General features: G+C 61.4%; 1 protein-coding gene across 2 annotated transcripts; it reads right to left on the bottom strand.

The window, feature by feature from the left end:
• Nucleotides 1–3351: 3351 nt before the first annotated feature.
• Nucleotides 3352–10604, bottom strand: Mrpl23 (mitochondrial ribosomal protein L23). 2 transcript variants are annotated; one of them, XM_026413663.2, is made up of 5 exons: nucleotides 10523–10604; nucleotides 8161–8283; nucleotides 7206–7288; nucleotides 6572–6645; nucleotides 3352–3621 (listed from the first exon to the last, which is right to left on the bottom strand). In XM_026413663.2, the coding sequence occupies exons 1-5, from the start codon at nucleotides 10537–10539 to the stop codon at nucleotides 3463–3465; spliced, it is 456 nt and encodes a 151-aa protein (XP_026269448.1). In that variant the 5' UTR covers nucleotides 10540–10604; the 3' UTR covers nucleotides 3352–3462. The 2 variants fall into 2 exon arrangements, with proteins under 2 accessions (XP_026269448.1, XP_077653972.1); XM_077797846.1 differs by lacking the exon at nucleotides 10523–10604 and adding an exon at nucleotides 10277–10381.
• Nucleotides 10605–15023: the final 4419 nt, after the last annotated feature.

Raw genomic sequence — 15023 nt, 5'->3', positions numbered from 1 at the left:
CCAGGAGCTTTATCTCAGTCAAGTCCCTCTGCAGGGACAGAAGCATTTGGTGGGACAGGGTCCCACCCAGGCGTGCAGGGACTGCAGTAATGTGCAGGGGAGAGGCCCACACATGGGAGAGAACCGCACTAGGGGGGCAGAGCTGGAACCAGAGGATGTCCACCACATCCCCATGCAGAAGGAACGCCTGTGTCGGGCAGAGGCAGGGCCCACTATGTGCTGGTCTTCTCTCTCCAGGCCTCACAGCAGTGGGGCCGGGTACCGGGGTAGGGTACCCAGCGGGGCCCACTTCCTGAGCGCAGAGCACCACACTCCCACTGGTACACCCCACCTCCTCTGCCTGGTGCTGAGCAGCCGGCCAGCTCCGCTCCGTCCAGGGAGGAGGGGTTCCTGGGGCACTGAGCCTCCTGGGCCAGAGGGGCAAAGTAGCATGAGGCCTCTGGGAAGTGTCCAGAGGGGGTCTTGGGAGCCTAGAGAACCCCTTGAGTAGGCAGGGCTGGTGCCTGGGAAAACCTGGCGAGGGTCAGGCATTATCTGTTAAGTAGGAGACCCCAAATGGGATCTCGTGTGAACCTGCCCTGGAGGCTGTGAGCTGGAGGTCGCAAGCTGGAGGCTAGCCCTCACCATGCCTCCAAGGCCACACCCATCTGGCTCCCCAGGGGTCAGCCTTGGTCTCTCCCACCATGGGCACCTCATTCAGGGCCCAAGCTGAGTGCTTGGGGGGGTGCAGAGGGCCTTCCCTCCAGGCTCTGCCCTCAGCCAGTCTCTTTCCTGGGGTCAGGAGGGTAGAGAGGCAAAGGGGGCTCCCAACCAGGGCTGGGGAATGTGTTCCTGACCCATGTCCATGAGCATGTCCCCTTGACCAAGTCTCCCCAACACATCAGCTCAAGCCGTCTCACTGCAGGAGACGACGTCTAGGCCAGAAGTGTCCACTGCGTCACTGAGTCACCATGGCTGGCCCAGGAAGCTGCTCAGGTGCTGGGGGGCAGGTCTCAGCTGCTCAAGGCCCCGCCTCCGCCCCTAGCTGGGCTGTGGGGGAATTCCGGGGGCTGGGACAAGGCTAGAAGAGGAGCCAGGCGTGGGGGCATGGCAGGCCTGATGAAGGGCAACCTTGGCCGCTGCCTGGAGCCCTGTGGAGCCGTTAACAGTCTGTGTGCGGAGTCACCGTGAAGGATGGGATCCCTCCTCCCCTGCCTGAGTGAGGGTCCTCAGCACGCCAGGGCCCCATGAATTATTTCTCTAAGGAAAATACAGTCGACTGCGTTCCTCCTGCCCCACTTCCTGACCTCCCCCCTCCTCTAAATCAACACTGAAGGTGCAGTCTGCAGGGCCTTCACCTCCAGCCAGGGTGCCCTCCCGCCTGCGGCTGGGGGGAGTGCGGGGGCTGACTCCCCGTCTCCATCTCCAAGCCTTCCAGGAAGAGGAGAGTTGGACTCTGCTCAGACCATCAGGGTGGCACTACACAATGGGGTCCAGAACTCAAGTGGGCAGGCGGAGGCACGGGGGGCGGGACACCACGTGGCCAGGCAGCCCTGCGGCTAGGTTCTCTGGAGTGCGGGGACTCTGCTCCCCCATCTTTAGCTACCCGCCCTCCTAGCATCCGATACACTCAGACACACGGCGCTCGTGGGTGCTCCCCGAGTCCCAGGTGACGGGGCTTTGCCAGGGCTGTGGCTTGTAGCCATCCACGGGGAGCCTGTGTGTCAGCAGGCCAGGGTATCCCCATCCTCCCCATCCTTCCTCCCTGGACCCCCGAGGCCCCAGCTCCTGCTCCACACCTGCTCCCTGGGGCCTCAGCTCTCCCTATTGAGACTCATCATACACAACCCCTGTCCTGGTGGCCTGGCTGGCACCCATCCCTGCCATTGTCCACCTCCCATCTCCAGTGCCCACCCATGACCTAGACACAGGTGCAGGTACATCCACCTGGAGCACCACACTACTGCTCACGTAAGCCAAGTGGCAGGTGCTAGGACTCCCTCGGGTCCCAGGCCTTCTCCACCAGGCAGATTCCGGGCACCCGCCTCTGCTCCCCGGCAGCCCTACTAGCACCCAATACATTATCACAGCCACCAAGTGCCTCAGGAGGCTCCTGTCCAGAGGCAGGGCTGGGCCCCAGCCTGTGCCCACACAGAAATGGACAAGACGCCCCCTGAGGGAGCAGGCAACTCTGCTTACTGGGGGTGCCTGGGCTTGAGGGTGCTGCATGTGCTCCCCTGTGCCATGTCCCAGTCCCTGCTTCTCCTCTGACAGAGGCCAGCTGCACCCCCAGGCCCTCGGAGCTACGGGGTGTGTGCAGGGCACGTGGTGCCTACGGAGTCCTCCCACCCACACGTGGCATGGCCAGGGCGGGGACAGTGAGGAGAGCCAAGTGCAGTGACCATTCCCCCCAAACTACACCCTGGTGTGGCCCCTCATCTGACTCTCCAAATCCCAGAGTCCACAAGCAGGAGAGAGTCCGCAGAGCCTCTGTGAAGAACTGAAGTCAACAAAGATGCTCTGAGATGTCCTGGTTGGGAGAGGGCATCAGGAGACCCAGGCTCAGGCACCCCGGGATCTGTCCGGACCCTGGGCCCTTTCTGGAAAAAGACCCATAGCCATTAGGTTGAGGTCTGCCAGGGGCTGCGAGCCCTGGGGGACCTGTTTAGGTGCAATGTAAGACGCTACCAAAACCAGAACTCAAAATTCCTCATGCAATTCAGGGTCTTGGAGGCTGTCCTGGTTTGCCCAGCTCAGCCCCAGCCAAGGGTGCTGTGTGGCTGAAAGGCCTTGATGCTAAGCTGCAGAAGAAACCAGGAAACACAGCATGCCAGCACCATGGCAGGACAGCCGGTGCCCACCCCACCCTCTCCTTCCCTGACCTGTCCCCACCACCAGTGAGCCACGACCCCCGCCCACCTGCCCTGGGGCCCTCACAAAACTCCTCTCTGCACCAGCGTCCTTCTGCCCCATCCACACTCCCTGGTCCATCCTGCCCACTGAGCCAAGCCCAAACCCAGCCTGGACAGGGGTCCTGTGCTGTCTCAATGAGGGTGGGGCTGGGGCTCTTCCTGTGGCACACACCCTCCACCAGCACCCACCTCTGCCTCCCGACAGTCTGAGCTCAATCAAGGCCCAGGCTGGCCCCCCCTCCCGTCTTCTCCCAGCCGGGGCTCCTGGCGCAGTCGGCCTGCCTGCCTGCCTCCCGCTGTGGGAGCCTGGCCTCCGGTTTGCAAGCCTCCCCCACTGCCAGGCCACATGCAGCACAGCCAGTGGCTCCCTGGGCCTGTGAGTTTTCGGAGCCAGGCTGCCCGCTGTGGGCATGCACGGCTGAAATTCAGAGGCCAGAACAGAAGGAAACAAAGCTTCCAGTTCTTTGTCCTCACAGCAGGAATTTTATTTGGGCTGTCAGAACTTCTCCACCACTGGGGTCTGGGCCGTCGTCCCTGACCGCTGCTCAAACCGCTGCTCGCTGCTGCTCGCTCACAGGCTGAACCAGTTGGGGATACCGCCCTGCCGGGGGTTGCTGCTCGGCTTCTGGGCCTCTGGAAACCCGCTGGGCCCTTCCTCCACAGGGCCTCCTGCAGGGCTCTGCTCTCTCTCAGGAAACAGATCTGGGAAGGTGAATGTCTGCCCGTGGGCCTGGGGGGAGAACAGAGCTCCAGCTCAGCACCGAGGCAGAGCCTTCCTGTCCCCCTACAGCGGACGGCTCGGAGGACAGAGTCACCCTGTAGTGGGATGTCTCAGGGGCCTCAGAGTGACCCTGTAGTGGGGTGTCTCGGGGCCCAGGCCCAAGGCCTGCCTGCAAATCTACATCTCCAGACTGCCGGGCCTCGCTTCCCACCAGGAGCGGGGCCTCTCCCTGCAACAAGGCCCCTTTCATCCACACTATCTCTGCAACGGTGGCTGCACCAGCCTGGGGCTCATGAAACATAGCCCAGTAAAGGCCCACTCACCGGCAGCAGCCAGGTCGAACTGGGGGGCAGGAACTAGGCGCAGAAAAACAGGACACAAACGGCGCCTGGTGCCATGCTAAAACATTTTCCATCCAAAATACCTAGCGGCCGCCCCTCCTCCAGGCTGAGCTTGGCAAATAAAACACACATAACATACACAGAAACCTACACATGCAGCAGTCCATAAATCAGACCGGCTTTGCTAATTAACTGGCTTTGCGTCTTTCACTAGAAGTTCATTCTGTGTCAGCATGGCCACGTCCCAACCCAGGCCCCAAGGACGGGGGCCAGGCACCAGTGTGGGCTGGTGAGGAGGGGACGGTGCTTTGCGGGGGCCTAAGCAGGCGCTGGGGCTGCCTTCACGCTATCAGCAGGCAGCTCGAGAGCCGGAGGGAGGGGGCCTTGGCTCTTCCACACAGATGAAGGGCCTGGAAGACCACCGAGGGGGCCACACTTGACCAGACAGGCAGAGGGGTGCTCTTGGCTGTCAGGGAATCTGGACTTGGGCAGGCAGCCAAGCATGACCTGAAGCAGGCACGGGTCCCCTGAGAACGGAAGGCCCTGCAGGTTCTGGTGGCATGGCGGCCAGCCGGTGGGCCCCATCTTGCACATTCGCGACTTCTTTTTCCCTCTTTAAAAGTACCAAAGGGTAACACTCCACAGAGGCTGAGCCCAGGAGGGACTTGGGTTTAATGCCAGGGTGATTCTGCTGGTCTTGGGGTGGACACAAAGTAGGGACAAAGGGGGGCACATGGCGTGGGGAAGTGCAGGGGCAGCCAGTGAGGGGACACTCCACTCCTCAGGGGAGGTGGAGGGCACCTGTGGGTGCAGCCAGCTTCCCGCAGAATGCCCCCCACCCCCCGCCCCGAGGAGGAGCTGGGCCACTCTGGGGGAGAAGGGGAGAAGAAGAGGAAAGGAGGAAGGTCAGGAGAGCAGGGGAACAGCCTGGCTCCGTAATCCCGGCCCCGGGGCCGCTGTGTCGGCCGGAAGGTGCGGGCCCTGGCCTGCAGCGTTTGTCCTGCTGGAGCTCACGGCCCATGAGCGCCACTCACTCAAATGCCGCTCTGTGTAACACCCTCAATGCTCTTTCTGTTACGTGGGTAACTCGGGGCTTGCTGCGGCTCCCTCCCAGACCTGGGGCCAAAGAGAGGTTTGTCAGGTTGTCAGGGGAGAGACCCTGGGGCGCCCAGCAAGGGGACCGCACCTCCCACCACTGCCAACGACCATCAGTCGGATGGCTCTCGTCCCTCCTGTTGACCCTGCCGTGCCTAACAATGAGCTGTTGTTAGCAGGCCCCCGCCCATGAGGACCCAGGGGACACCCTCAGCGGATGCTGTCCCTCTGGGGGGGACAGGGACCAACTGCCATAGCCCAGCTATGCTGTGCCAAGACCTGTTGAGTTTGGGGGTGGGGGGCAGGAAGCGCCATGCTGACAGGGACACGCGGGGCCCCTAGCTGCCTGGCCTGTCTCTGGCCACCTGGATTTCAGAGGGAGAAAGCCATGCCGGGCGGCAGCTGCAGACGCCGGATCTAACTGGCTCACGAGTTCAGCTTTCATGAGTGAGGTGGGGCTGGGGGAAACGCAGGGGCTCGGATGGCTCAAAGGCCACTTGTAACCGTAGCCGTCTCTAAAGTAACGTGTGGCCAATGCCGACACAGGGGACGTGGCCCACAGGCCATGACAAAAGAGAGGGTCGTCTGAGGCAGCAACACCCGGGCCCCCACCAGGCGGTGGTCGCTCTGCCCAGGCGGACAGGCTGGTGCTAAGCACAGAAGCCATCAGGAGCACAACTCGGGCCACGTTCAGAACAAGCACCACTGTGTGTGGAGACAGCTCTGCTGGCCCGGCCTCTGCACACACTGCCCTGGGACTCTGTGAGGCTGGGCCAGGATCTCACAATAGCGCTACTGCCATCTAGCGGCTGGGCCACCGGGCTCCCTGGTGGGTTGTTTACACAGAAACTGAAGAAACTGGAGGAAGCCCCCAACCCCCTGTGGGTTCCAAGCAGTGGGGGACAGTTAATAGACCTTGCCGGGGCGGAGCCAGCCCTGTAAGATTCCCACAGAGGCCACGGGGTCTGAAGCCGCCACAAGGTCAGAGGCCATTCTGCCTGAAGACAGGCCGCCCGCCCGGGCTGAGCATACTCCAGAGGGGAGCAGAGAAACTGTCTTCCCGGCCGGGGCGCAGGGAGAAGCAGCCTTAGCTGAGGCTCTGGTGGCCCGTGCTCAGAGGCTGTTTAGGGCTGAATGGGACCAAAGGCCTGGTGGAATGTGCTGGGCTCAACCACACATGACCCTGGACCCTACACCACCCCTCATGGCTCTGATACCCAGGCCCCTTGACAGGGCATGCGCCCCCAGGGACACTCTAGCCTGGAACCTGGCCAAGGACAGGCCCTCAAGGGGCCAGCAGCTTTAGATACTCAGACGTTCTGGTTTCTGTTGGAACCCAAGTCGGGGGAGGGGAGTCTGCGTTTGGAATGGACTGCAGTCTCAGGAGGCCCCTCTCCCCAGCCATGGCCAGTTCTGCTGAGCCCTGGAAGTCCCGTGGCGGCTCTCACCCGCCTCACAAAGACCTGCCCTTCCTCAGGGGCCTGGGTGCCCAATGACCAAGCGGAGGCCAGGGCCGCGCTCACCAGCTGCACGTAGGCCACCTTGTAGTCCGGCTTCTTGATCCTCACGTTTCTGTGGTCCCTCTTCCTGTTGGAACCTGTGGGAGGGAAGCCGACTTGACTCCCTGCTCCCAGCACAGATCCCAGTCCACAGGCTCAGGAAGCCCCTTCCAGAGAGAGGCTCTCTCCCCAGCCAGCAGCGCAGCACCAAAAGCGCTCAGACCCACTGGCCAGTGCCACTAAAATTAAGCAGTTTAAGAGAAAATCACCTTTGAAAATGAAAATAACAAATGTCTTTATGAGAACACCATCTGCCTCTGCAGAAACTCAGAGATTCCAACTCACAGAGTACAGGAACCAACAGGCTCTTCCCTTCCACCCGGCGAGGCTCAGAGCTCTGCGGTCCAGTGTGCGGGAGGGGTGAGAGGACCGGGAGGGGACTAGGGAACGGGGCTCTGTGGGCACAGCAGGGTCCTCCCCAAGCAGCTGTGGCACGGTGGGCTACAGTAGCAGTCTGCCACCTGAACGCCATGCGGCCCTGGCAAGTCACCCCAAACCCTCTGTGCCTCATCTCCTCGGGTGCCAAGGGAACCCAAGGTCCTATGCAGACACCTGGAAGAGTCCATGCAGACAGGAGGGCAGCAGCCCTGACACTTACCATGCTGCACCCGGGTCCGGACAGCAGCCACCGGTACATTGTAGATGCGCTCAAGATAATTCCTGAGGTCCACCCTGGTCATCCTGGGTGAGGGACAAAGGAAAAGAGGGTAGACGGGACTAAAAGGCAAAACCTACCAGAGGGTGAGGGGTCCGGGCTGAGGACTCCTGGGTTTCACTGGTCTGAAGCAGGCAGGGCCCAAAGATAGTGCTGATGCTAGCCCGGGCCCTGTCCTCTCTCTGGACACCCAGGACTAGGGTGACAGAGGGATGGGACCTCAGGCACTGGATCCCTTCCCCCCAGCCCGGCTGAGCTCCCAGAGAGGAAGTGCCAATGTCTAAGTGCCGCTGGGAGCCCAACCTGCCCCAGGTCTGACAGCCCTGACTGCAGACAGGCTTCCCAGGCAGGCCTCAGCGGGCACATTCACCTTCTTTTTAGAAAAATCTTAAAGGTTACCCCAAATTCAGCTTTGAGGCCTCTTCAGGCCTTGCCTGAGGGTTGGTAGCATGAACCCTCAACTTCCAGACAGACTCCCGTCCACCCCACCAGAGGACACCCGGGAACCCTGATGCTCCACAGCAACACCTCAGTTCTGGCTGGGGTAACTGCATCATCCTAAAGGTGCCTGGCACAATGAACCTGGCTAGCCAAGCCAGGCAGGGACTGACACTCTGGAGACCTGGCCGAGCTCTCAGCCCAGCCTCCTGGGATGCCTTTCCTGAGAAGACTGGGGCAAGAATTCAACAAAGGAACAGAGCCAGAAAATGAGCGGGACTGCAGGCTCTCAGCTGTGCCTTCCCCAGGTGAGGGCGAGCCAGGAAGCTGCCAGCAGCATGCTCCCTCCCCACTCTCTGGAGCTCTGCAAGCGTTCTTCCCAGGCAGGAGATCCTGCCCTATGAGCAGAGACAGGATAGCCCTCAAGATGCTCCACAGAACAAATTCCTTTGGGGCTTACTCCATGGGGATCCGGAATTGCACAGTGTCCTCGGGCTGCACAGTGCCAGGCCGCACCAGCTGAATGAAGAAGTTGGTTCGGAACACACGGAGTTGGGGGCCGCCCAGCTGGTACAGGGGATACCTGCAGGAAGGACAGAAGCCGATCATGAGGACCGGGGTATAGTTCAGTGGTACAGGTTTCCTAGTATGCCCGAGGCCCTGAGTTCAACCCCGGCACCACTGAAAAAGGAAAAGAAGGAAGAAGAGAAGCAGTGGGACACCCACAAACAGACTGGAGGTGGGCTCCAACTAGGAGTCAGCAGCCCCTGCAGGACAGCCTAACTGGGGCCAGCCAACCCTGCTGCCATGGGGTGCAGCAGCAGAAGCGGGCTGCCCCCATTCCCACGCAGGAGGACCCTGGCCTGGTGGAACAGGAAAGCTAAGGCTGGGCTGTGAGCGTGGTGCCTCAATGAACCCATACCTCTAAACAAGCTGGGCTTACCCCAAAGGGGACAGAAGCAGCTGAGGGGCATGCATAGCTAACACCTCCTTTCACCATTAGGCCATGCTCTGGGAGCCAATCAAGCAGAACCCCCAGTGGTCCTGCACATCCCCTGGCCTGGCAGGGTGGACACAGAGCTCCACCTACCTGGCCCCTGAGTCTCAGGGGTGGGGAGTAGCTGTCTTAGCTCCAGGACGCAGGAGCTCAAGGAGAGTCTGAGGGGACGTGGGGGGAACCACCTGGGGTCTCACCCAAAGCCATGTGAACAATCCGCAGCACTGCACTTGGGCCCTGCCCTGGGGAACATTCAGCTCCAGGGCAGAGGGGACTCCACAAGGCCCACAATGACCAAGCTTCAGGGATCACACACTCTGATCTTCAGCCCCCAGGTCTTGGGAGCACCAAGGAGCCAGGAAGGAGCTGGGGCTGGACAGGTGGACTGGGCCTCAGGGCTGAGAAGCACCTGGGGGTCAGACAGCACTGGCCATCTGTTGCCAGGGATTCGCAGAAACAGGCACCCTGGCAAAATGTGTGCCTACTTGCTGACCAAGTGGACATGTCAAGGCCAGGCCAGCAGCTCCAAATGGAAGAGGAGGCTGCCAAAACCCTCCTGGGCAGGGTCTAAGCTTCTCTGCGCCTGAGAGTTCAGGTGGCAAAGTGGGCAACCTGGGGAGGCCCCAAGACGGCTCTGAAGCAGCCGGGCCTTTCGTTGACAGGCCCAGGACAACGGTGGCTGTCCACAGGGCACACATATTCCCTCTGGTGCCCAGCTATGGCACTGCATGTGGGCACACAAATCTGGGGACCCACTCTTTAATGATGAAAAAGGGGGTGGTCACAGATCTCCATTCTCCAAGCCTTGGGAGTTGAGGTCCAAGGGTGGTAATGTGCTGCAGGTCTGGAAGGGCAGAGACCACCTGATAAAGAGGGCCCAGGCCCCTGAGGCCACCCTGGCTTAGTGTGGACCATTCACAGGTCCACATTCTCAGGCCCTATCCTAGGGCTTGTTGGTGGCCTGGGGCCTCTGGCTCTGGAACAACCACAGTGCCCACACCTTTCTCCGGGGTCCAGGGATGGGGCACAGCTCCCCCAGCCTCTCTGCCGGAGTGCAGATCCCCGGGGACAGGGAGGTCCTCTGGAGGGCCTGAACCCACGACTCCCCAAGATGTTTTACAAACACCTCAAACTTGACACATCTCAAGTGCAACTCCACTCCACCCTTCTCGAAACCCAGGACCTGGCTCCCCGCCACCAGCCCTGCCTCCCAGTGGCCCGGCGGGTGACTCATCTGTATCCCACCCTGTCCCTAGCCCCCACCCCACCACATCCCATCCATAGGACGTCCCTTCAGCTCCCTCCGGGCCCTCGGGTGAACACGTGAGCTGACCCGTGAGCTGACCCGGCCTTGCCCTGCCTCTCCTCCCGCCCTGGGCGGGCGGCCTGGGTTCAGAGGGCAGGGGCCCCTGGGTCCTGGTCAAGCCCTGTCCCCACGTCGGCAGAAGGAAGCTATGGGGGAGAGTCCTCGAGGTCCCACTTGCAGCCCTCTGCCCAGCTGTGCGTTCGGGGGTCCCCAAATCCACTGTGTTCCCCAAAGCCACTGTGTTCACCAAGAACATGCGTGTGTTCTGCTTACACTCGGGCAGGCTGCGGCCAGCAACACGGGCCAGGCACCTGCGGGAACCCTACGGGGACATGACGGGGACTTCGCTGGGACCGCCCCCTCCCCGGGCTCCCCTGCGGCAAGCACCTGCGCCCCGCGCTACGCGGAACCACCACACGCGCCTGCGCACCGCCGCCGGCAGCCCCCCGCCCCGCCCCGGGCCCCTGGCCTGCGGTCCCAGCTGCGTGGCCGCGCGGGCTCTGCGGCGACCCTACTCACAGCACGTTCCGCGCCATGGCGAACGCGCCTAGGCCAGCAGGAAGGAGCGGCGTCCGCCCCGCATGCCGCCCGTGCTGGCACAGCGCCCCCTCGCTTCCGGAGGTCGCGCCGCCCCGCACGGCCCCCCGCACGGCCCCGCATAGCATCCCGCACCACGCCCCACCCCCACCCCGCACCAGCACCACGTCCCCCCGCCCCCGCAAGCCCCCCCCCCGCACCGCGCCCCGCACCGCCCTGCCCGCATCAAGCACCACCCTGCTCCTCCACGACCCGCACCGCACAGGCCCGCGCCAGCCCCCCACCGTTCCCTGCTCCGCCTCGGCTCACGTTGCAGAGCAAGCGCTCTGCCCCACCCCCAGCCCTTGCTTCCACTCGGCAGGGCCCCACACTCCCCAGCGCCCTGAGCCAAGCATCTTCAGGCGCTGCACTGCCCTGCACAGTACACCGCATCCTGCCCTGCCGGCCCCGCCTGCTGCGCTGGGCAACATCTCCCGCACACCGCCAGCCCCGCATTCCTGGGAGGCCCTGCACGGTGTATCCCTTCTCCCGTAACCCTTTCGCCCACCTCTTCCCCACACCCGCACTCGCACCCGCCCCATGAGGCCCACCCTGGACATCTGGGCTTCAAATCCCCCGCCCTCTGCGCGCCTTCCACAGCAGAGGACACCTCTGGACACTTCTTCCCACCTCTCTTTCCCTGTGAACTGCCCCTGCCCCCACACCCCAACCCCAGCAGGATGCCGCAGCCCCACACCCCAGTGCCCTTTACTCTCTCCCCTCCCAGCAACTTAAGTCACAGCCTGGGGGGCACATGTGATAAGGTGAGCTGGTGCCCCTCTCGCTCCACCTGGCCAGGGGCTACTGCTGCCCGCTCAGGATTCTCAGGACCCTCCCCCGCCTCCTCCAGCTCCTGGCCAGGCCGGCTCACCAGCAGCCCTGCACACTCCCCAGGGCTGGCTCCCCAGCCAGGCCTCCTCCAAGAGGCCCCTGGCCTCTCCAGGCCTTTCGGTCAGACCATCCCCCTTCCAGGCCGGGCCTCTTCCAGCCTCTGGCAGGCAGGCCTTCGCTCAGGGGACCCCTGCCCCCCACTCCTCTCCCTGACTTGTGCTGCAACCAGGAACCTCCTATGGGGGAGGAGGGGACTGCAGGCTCCTGCCTGCCCCCAGGCCCCACTCTCTCTTCCTTTCCTGTTGGCAGGCTGCTCTCTGCCACTCTTCAATCCCTTGACTACAGCCTCCCCAGCAGGCTGGCTTACTCCTGTGTGCACCCATAGCCTTTAGGTGTCCTTGGGAGATGGGGCTGTCCAGCAAACCCAGGGTCTGGAGTCCCCAGGTAGGGGAAAAGGGTTCCCGCTGGTGCCCATAGAGGGAGACCAGGCCTCTAGATGGGGATGGCGACCTGAGGAGAGCCCAGGGCAAGTGGGGAGACTGGAGCTGGTGGACAGGAGGGCTGTGCTGGAAGGAACAGCCCCTGGGAGGGTCTGGAGCCCCCTTGTCCTGTTCAATGATGTCAACGATCATTTTATCTAGAATAAGGAGGGGAACTTGGGGGCAGTTTTCCTGGGAAGGGGATTTCCACTGGAGGAGCGGGTGTCCAGGCCCTAGGTGGGATGGGTGGGTCCAGGCACCATGTAGCAGGGTACCTACTGGTGGGGGGTACCATGCTCAGGGCAGCCCAGCCAGGCCGTCTGCTCAGATTCTTCTTGGTCTCTGCGAGGCAGGCGAGTCTTTCTCCAGGGTACAGGGCAGGCCCTTTCCTAGAATGAGGGTCTCTGGACCCCTATGGCCAGTCAGAGGCATTCTTTAGGACTGGCTTCTACAAAGAAAGGTGGGGGAGGTTAGAGAAATATTTTGGGGATTTATGGTTGGCTCTGGGGCAGGCTGAGGCAGGAGGATCACGAGTTCAAGGCCAGCCTGGACAACTTAGTGAGATCCTGACTCAAAATAAAATTAAAAGGGCTAGGGGTGTAGCTCAGTAGCTCAGTGGCAGAGCACTCCCAGGTTCAATCCCCAGTAAAAAAAAAAAAAAAAAGAACCAAACCAAGGAATCCTGTATCTGTGAGTACACGTTCCCCAAACCAAACAAACCAGTGGAATGTATGGAAGCGCCAGAGACCCTGGCTAGGAGGAGAAGGAAAACTCTCTGGGAGGGGGGCAGGAGGCGGGAGCTGCCAGAATGTCCCCTGGAGAGGACACTTCAAGTGCTGGGGTCTGTAGCTGCCCAAGTCTGTGTGTGGGAAGGACACTCTCCTCTCCCACCTCCTCCTTGGGAATCTGAGAAAGTTTTCCTAGAGGGCAGGAGTGGGGAGATGGGGTGAGAGGGGGGTCCTGGAGAGGAGGCATCCACCATTGAGCCCTGAGTCCCAGGAGCAGCATGCTCCACAGACCAGCCCTGGTGCCCGGCAGGCAGCTCTGCTGGGTGTGGGTCGTGTGGTGAGGAGTAGCTGACCCTGCCCCTGACCCACCCTGCCCTACCCGGGCCTAGCCTCCCACAGGGGTAAGGGCTCTTCTGTTTGGGGAGGTGTCAGATATCTCTGGTGTCACAGCACAGCCCAGGGAAGGCTGCAATCGCACCTCCTGGGGTCCTGTCCCGACTCCTGTGTGGTGGCTTTGGGGGTCTGAGGAAGCCCAGGTTGTGGGGCTGTTTGTGGGGGCCACAGGGTGCCAGAGGACCAGGGCGCATCTAGTACTGTGGGTCCAGGGGCCCTGTCCCCAGGCCTCGGCCCCTGCTAGACAGCCTCGGGCTTCTCCCCAGGTCTCCTGGCCCTGGAGGGCGAGGGTGCCCAGGGGGCCGATCATGGCTGCTGGCACCCTCCGGGCTCCATACGTTCCTCTTCCCTGGTTGGGCTGGGGAGCCTTTGGGCTCTGCTGTGGACCTGCGAGGTTTGCACTTCCGAATCTGACTCGTCCGTGTCTGTGGCTTCTTTTCCTAAAGGCTGGACTGTACCCTCCCCGACAGCTCCTCTGTTGCCAGTCCTGACCTCTGGCTCCTCAGAATGTGAACGTGTTTGGAGACTGAGTCTGGGGACCACCTGTGTGCCCCAGGATGCTGGGTAGGGGGGCCCCAATCCAGGATGACTGGGGTCCTTGAGAAGAGGAGGTGAGGGGCTGCCTGGAGCTCCTGGCAGGCCCCTGGCTGGGGGAGAAGAGGAGGTCACCCCCATGTGACCTGGGGAGGACACAGCCAGGAGGGAGGTGGGTGGGGCTGGCCTCCAGGATGTGGGAGAGTGGCTGTTTGCTGTGGAAGCCTCGGGCCCTGGCGCTGTCCCTGCAGCCCCCGCTGACTAATCCAGGTGGTGACGTTCCGTGGCTGTGTTTGCAGGTGCATTAGCGGCTTCACTGCATTACCCCTTGTCTGTCACAGCCGACTCCACGTCTTTCCAACTTGTCATCTGCCTTTGAATGTTGGAAGCAGTTCTTTTGAAGTATAATTGACAGACATGTTTAAAGCGGACGGTGTGATCAGTCTTGACATGTGTCACCACCACGAAACCACCATCAGGAGAGGACATGCCTGAGGTCCCTCCAACCTCCCTACCCCCTTCCTGAGCGACGAGTGCTGGCCCGTTCCCGTCCTGGGGGGGGGGGTGCAGGTGAAGACCTGGAGCAGGCTGGGTCCTGGCTGAGATCCGCCCCACCAGGCAACAGGATGTCGGTCCTTCAGCCATGGCGGGGGCCTACCACCTTTGCCTTGCCCAGTCCTCCGCTGAAGGACACAGGGCCGATTCCAGTGTCCGCGATGCACCCTGCTGCCGTGGTCATTCCCATCAGCTCTGCCACAGGGACGCATTTCCTTTGCTCCTGAGAAGAGGCCTAGAAGCAGATGACAGGGTCACGGGGGAGGCCTGTGCTCAGATGTTTAAAAACCGCCCAAGGACCACTGTGCAAGGCCACCAGGGCTCTTTCTCCACGTCCCTGTCAGCACTCCACCTGGCCTCCTAAGTGGGGGGTGCTCTCTAGAGATTTCTCCAGCAATTAATGGGATCCACCGTTCCCCACGGGCTTCTTTGTGCTCTGACATTTTGCTCCGTGAAAAGTCTGTTCGAACCTTTGCCCATCATTTTTTTCGTGGGCTGGTCTGTTTGCCTCCTGTTGAATTCTGAAAGTTCCTTGGGTGTTCTGGGTGGGCCCCTCATGAGGGGCACGCTCTGCAAAGACTCTCTCCATCTGTGGGGTTTCTTCTCATTCTCTCTCTAGCTGCCGTCTGAAGAACAAATCCTAAGATTTTTTGATGGACTCTGGTTGGTCTGGAGATGAATGAATGGATGCCATATCTAAGAACCTTGGCACAATCTAAAAGCCACAGAGATTCTCTCTTATATTTTTATATCATACTCTTATGTTTAGATCCATGATCTTTTTTGGAGTAAATTTTTACAAAAGTGTGAGGTCTGAATCCAAGTCCCACTTGTCTTTTTGTGTGTGGACGTCTAGTTGTTCCCACCTGATCTATTCAAGCAGTTATCATCTCCGTACCGAGTTACCGTGGTACCTTTGTGAAA

Source organism: Urocitellus parryii, chromosome 4, assembly GCF_045843805.1.
Source record: "Urocitellus parryii isolate mUroPar1 chromosome 4, mUroPar1.hap1, whole genome shotgun sequence".
Lineage (NCBI taxonomy): Eukaryota > Metazoa > Chordata > Mammalia > Rodentia > Sciuridae > Urocitellus > Urocitellus parryii.
The sequence above is the reverse complement of the archived record's forward strand: the minus strand, read 5'-3'. Positions and strand labels throughout refer to the sequence as shown.

Bases quoted from the DNA above. Each gene is read 5' to 3' on its own strand.
- Mrpl23 (XM_026413663.2), bottom strand. The intron at 7,289-8,160 runs GTAAGCCCCAAA...TCCCTCACCCAG, and splicing joins CAATTCCGGATCCCCATGGA to GATGACCAGGGTGGACCTCA. The intron at 3,622-6,571 runs GTGAGCGCGGCC...TTCTCCCCCCAG, and splicing joins AGGTGGCCTACGTGCAGCTG to GCCCACGGGCAGACATTCAC.